The sequence below is a fragment of the Abrus precatorius genome, unplaced genomic scaffold (genome assembly GCF_003935025.1).
Source record: "Abrus precatorius isolate BTA unplaced genomic scaffold, Abrus_2018 Scaffold2, whole genome shotgun sequence".
Taxonomy (NCBI): domain Eukaryota; kingdom Viridiplantae; phylum Streptophyta; class Magnoliopsida; order Fabales; family Fabaceae; genus Abrus; species Abrus precatorius.
Genome location: NW_020874362.1, coordinates 34,261,064 through 34,265,818, shown reverse-complemented (window position 1 = coordinate 34,265,818; position 4,755 = coordinate 34,261,064). Strand labels below are relative to the sequence as shown.

At 32.6% G+C, this 4,755-nt stretch overlaps 1 protein-coding gene across 1 annotated transcript; it reads left to right on the top strand.

The window, feature by feature from the left end:
• The first annotated feature begins 937 nt into the window (after positions 1-937).
• LOC113858441 (serine carboxypeptidase-like 31) lies at positions 938-4,551 on the top strand. Its single transcript, XM_027491103.1, has 10 exons — positions 938-1,235; positions 1,596-1,703; positions 1,876-1,971; positions 2,122-2,214; positions 2,300-2,382; positions 2,730-3,020; positions 3,412-3,542; positions 3,721-3,816; positions 3,893-3,998; positions 4,405-4,551. The coding sequence occupies exons 1-10, from the start codon at positions 938-940 to the stop codon at positions 4,549-4,551; spliced, it is 1,449 nt and encodes a 482-aa protein (XP_027346904.1).
• The last annotated feature ends 204 nt before the right edge of the window (positions 4,552-4,755 follow it).

The following is a 4,755-nucleotide window of genomic DNA, read 5'->3' as shown; positions in this document are numbered from 1 at the left end:
ACGTATCGAATCCATTTGGATAGAGAAGAATAAACAATCATATCATATTTTCTACAATCAATCATATCATTTAATATACGTACAATATTGTTTTCCTTCTATGCTTTATACCTAGAAAAAGTGACATTTTATATTAATACTCGATTGAAAATTTGATGGAAAGACTACAATATACATTTTAAAAATTCAAAAATGTTCTGTTATACGTTTCTAAACTTTAAAGACTAACACGCATCCATTTATAAATTTGACTTTTCTCTTAATTTTATTTTAACCGGAAAACAATCTAAGGTATAAATTATAACAAAGAATATTAATTAATATCTGAAGCATATTTAAAGATTAAAGAATCAAAATTAAAACTATTCTATTAAAAAAATACAAAAAGACTCATTTTTATAATTTTTAACTTATTTTAATATAATTTTCAATAAAAAAATTATTATTGAATAATTTTTTAACCTGAATCATAACTAATACGCATAAGACACTGACTAACAAAAAAAAATTCATTATAATATCAATGAAACTCAAGGAAGTATAGTGTTTCTTAAATCATCCTATACATTTATTCATGTGAATACAAGACATTCATGTTCAACCACCCATATTATCAGAATTGGTTGTTCCACTCACTCTTGTTCCATGCATGAATATGATCTAGAAGCTGCCTAAAATCCATGACAGACGTCATATGGCATCTTCTTAAGCCAACAAGAGGCAAAAAGGAGAAGAGAGATAAAGATGTTGCCAGGTAGGAAGCTCTCATCCTATCAACTTTTCCAAATTTCTACCCATCATGGGGCATAGTGGAACCAAGTATCCCTCCCTCATCAGTCAATATAAATAGCCATGTAACTCTCTGTCTTTCAGACCATATCTCAATCAAAAGTGGAAAATCTCCCATTCTCTTGTTGTGATTGTGAGCTTCCATAATATGGATAACATTGTATTAAAGCTAACTAGTTTATACACCTTGGTTCTTTTACTTTTTCTATATTATAACCCTGTTGTTTCTTCTAGACATAGGCAACATAGGAGGGGTGAGAGGAAACTGAGCACTGGTCATAATGTTGATCTTGTGACTAATTTGCCTGGCCAACCTCATGTAGATTTCCAGCACTATGCTGGCTATGTCACAGTCAATGAAACCAATGGAAGAGCACTCTTTTACTGGTTCTATGAGGCTATCACCAAGCCAGAAGAGAAACCATTGGTGCTTTGGCTTAATGGAGGTAAAAGCAGATGCTAATTAATGTCTATTTTTCTGTCAAACAACATATGTAATAAACATATTTGGACTTGGGAGATAATTGACGAAACAAAATTTTAGTGACTAGTGTGCATGGTAATAGGTTTATGATAAAATGTCATAGGATCATACTATAAACTATATGTCATATCTTTTATTAGGGTGGCTGTTGACGTTTCACTTGAGTCATTCCTATGCTTAAAGAGAAAGCCATGTACTTATCAACAATTTTAATAACCTCTAGGATTTCATTTGCTTTTAGTATTTCTGTTCATTTCATTTGTTGTTTGTTGCATATGATATATGTTCTCTGCTAAGGTGACAACATGATTTTATGTTATAGGTCCTGGGTGCTCTTCTGTGGGATATGGAGCAACACAGGAGATTGGTCCTTTTTTAGTGGACACTGATGGCCAAGGCCTCAAATTTAATAACTTCTCATGGAACAGAGGTACAGTGACCACAACTATTTATACACATACTTTCTGGCACAAGATCACTTCTTTTTATGCCATAATATATAAAATTCTAATGGTGAACCACAACTAGTGCTCCATTATTTGTCCCCACAAAAAAATATTAATTGGTGGTAATTAAAAATCTTGGTGTCTGTGATGTTTCAGAAGCCAACATGTTATTCCTGGAATCTCCTGTTGGAGTTGGCTTTTCCTATTCAAATGTAACCAGTGATTATGAACAATTAGGAGATGACTTCACAGGTCATTACTTAATCTATATGTTGCCGCTGCATAATGAGTAGCCACAACTATGCCTTTTTCTCTAACGTGGGTTGCATTTTCAGTTGTTAGAAGCTTATGGAAAGTAGACCTCTGACAAATTCTATGTTCTCTTTCTATTATCTGTGACAGCTAATGATGCTTACACTTTTCTACAAAATTGGCTCCTCAAGTTTCCATCATATAGAACAAGGACATTTTACATAGCAGGGGAGAGCTATGCAGGTATTGAAATTGAAAATGCCTTTTGCACAAGTCATCTTTAGTCAATTCCTCGAAATTAATCATTAATGCAACTATTTATTTTCAGGAAAGTATGTGCCAGAGCTGGCTGAACTCATTCATGATAGGAACAATGACCCCTCCCTTTATATTGATCTCAAGGGTATTTTGGTATGGTCCTACATAATTTAAAATCACAATCAAGGGCTAAATACAAATCACGGCACAAAGAATCTTTCTTTACTAAGAATATATCTTATGTAGTCTAGCATTTCTATATTTTAGCTCCACAATAGGATTTGAAAATAATCACTTGCCCACATCATGTTCCACTATCAATGTGTGAGATATTTATAAAGCAAATTCTTTACTTGTCACACACTTTTGTTTAAAGTTTCATTTGGGTGTAGTTTATAGATTGAACACTCCTCATTTGGCACACTATAAAGTTAGGAGATTGCAAATGACATAAATTGAAAGACAAAATATTATCCAATTTTTTAAAAATTCTTCTGCAGCTTGGTAACCCTGAAACATCTGATGCTGAAGATTGGATTGGTCTGGTTGATTATGCTTGGAGCCATGCTGTGATATCTGATGAGACTCACCAAATAATCAAAACAAGTTGTGACTTTAACAGCAGTGATCCATGGCGCAATGAAGATTGTAGTCAAGCTGTGGATGAAGTACTTAAACAGTACAATGAAATTGATATCTACAGCCTCTACACCTCTGTTTGCTTTGCCAGTACAGCACGTTCAAATGGTCAACCCATGCAAACTTCAATGAATAAGCGTTCATCTAAAATGGTGCGTCAAGAAAAATTTATTAAACACTATTTTTTAAATTGGAAAAATTACTAGTTTCAACAAAACTTGTTCTCATACATGTCTTAAGCAAGGGTGTGTTTAAGTAAATAGCTTAAGTAAATGCTAATTTAATACGAACTTGTCATATAAATTTATTCCGAAAAATTATTAAAATAAATTAAAAGAAGTTCACAAGTACTTAGAACTTATATGATAAGATAAGTATATTCAAAATTGTTCTGTAGAAACTTTTATAAACATCTCCAAAGTGCTATCATAGAATTCAATTGGTTTTGAAATGATTGAAACAAAACTTGATGGCAAATTCATTTACTGCAGGCATTGTGTATATAACTGTTCTGACACTTCACTATTTAATTTTATTTACTAGATGCCTAGGATAATGGGTGGGTATGACCCATGCCTGGATGACTATGCTAAAGCCTTTTATAATAGACCAGATGTTCAGAAGGCCCTCCATGCCAGCGATGGTTACAATCTCAAGAATTGGAGTATTTGCAAGTAACATTAACCCTCCCTGCTTCACTTTCTCATGGCAATGCACAGTTATCCAAATAAAAATTAAATAAATATCATAGATAGTTATATATATTGTTTGTTTTTCTTACTGCTTTAATTTTCTGTATTATTATATTTACTATCTTTTGCTAAATAACCTTTTTTTAATTATTTAATGTAGCAACAAGATATTCAACAATTGGGCAGATTCAAAACCATCTGTTATCCCAATTTACAAGAAGCTTATTTCAGCAGGACTTAGAATTTGGGTTTACAGGTAAAACACTATTGATTATCAACCTTCATGGATAAGCCCTGCGTTCTAATTGCTTTTTTTTTTCATAATATTTCAGTGGAGACACAGATGGTAGAGTACCAGTGCTTTCCACAAGGTACAGCTTAAGTTCTCTAGCTTTGCCTGTTACAAAGCCATGGAGACCTTGGTACCATGAAAATGAGGTAAGGGGTCATGAAAATTTAAGGCAAATTTGAATCCTTTTGCTGAAAAATCTGGTTCTCGTCTCCGTATAAACTATAGTGTACAAAGCTATTAATAAGACTTTATTGATCAAAGACAAAAGTACCGATAAGTTTCTGGATTTTATTATTTTTGTGATATATATATATATTCCGTGTAGGAACAATGCAAATTATTTGGTTAAACATATTTAAAGGGTGGTTAATGAGTAATTACTTATTAATTCATGACTTGGGTAGTTAATTATTACTAAAATGAATAAAATTTGCCATAAGTTTTTTTATTTTATTTTCCTCTTGGGATTTAGTCCTCTAAATTTCCTAACCCTTACATACATATAAAACCTTTTATTATTAAAAGTTTAATGATATGTTATCGATGGAACAGGTTAGCGGTTGGGTTGAAGAATATCAGGGGCTAACATTTGCAACATTTCGAGGAGCTGGTCATGCAGTTCCATGTTTTAAACCAAGCAACTCACTTGCGTTCTTCTCTTCCTTTCTCAGTGGAGACTCACCACCTTCAACAAAATAATTAAGAGTCTGTAATAATCATATTGGGTGCTCTTTGTTGAGTGACCCCATATGAAGATTTTGCTCTTAGCTAATAGCTTATCTTGTCAAAATGCGAAGTAACTCAATACAACTATAACGAATAAAACAGTTTTGCTCCCAATTCACCAAAGCAATGTCTTATTTTATTTTTATGTTTTGGCGCGATACTATTTACACGAAATAT

Excerpts from the sequence above, each read along its gene's own strand:
- LOC113858441 (XM_027491103.1), top strand. The coding sequence starts at position 938 with ATGGATAACATTGTATTAAAGCTAACTAGTTTATACACCTTGGTTCTT. Across the intron at positions 1,704-1,875 it reads TAACTTCTCATGGAACAGAG|AAGCCAACATGTTATTCCTG; the intron begins GTACAGTGACCA and ends GTGATGTTTCAG. Across the intron at positions 3,999-4,404 it reads CTTGGTACCATGAAAATGAG|GTTAGCGGTTGGGTTGAAGA; the intron begins GTAAGGGGTCAT and ends TCGATGGAACAG.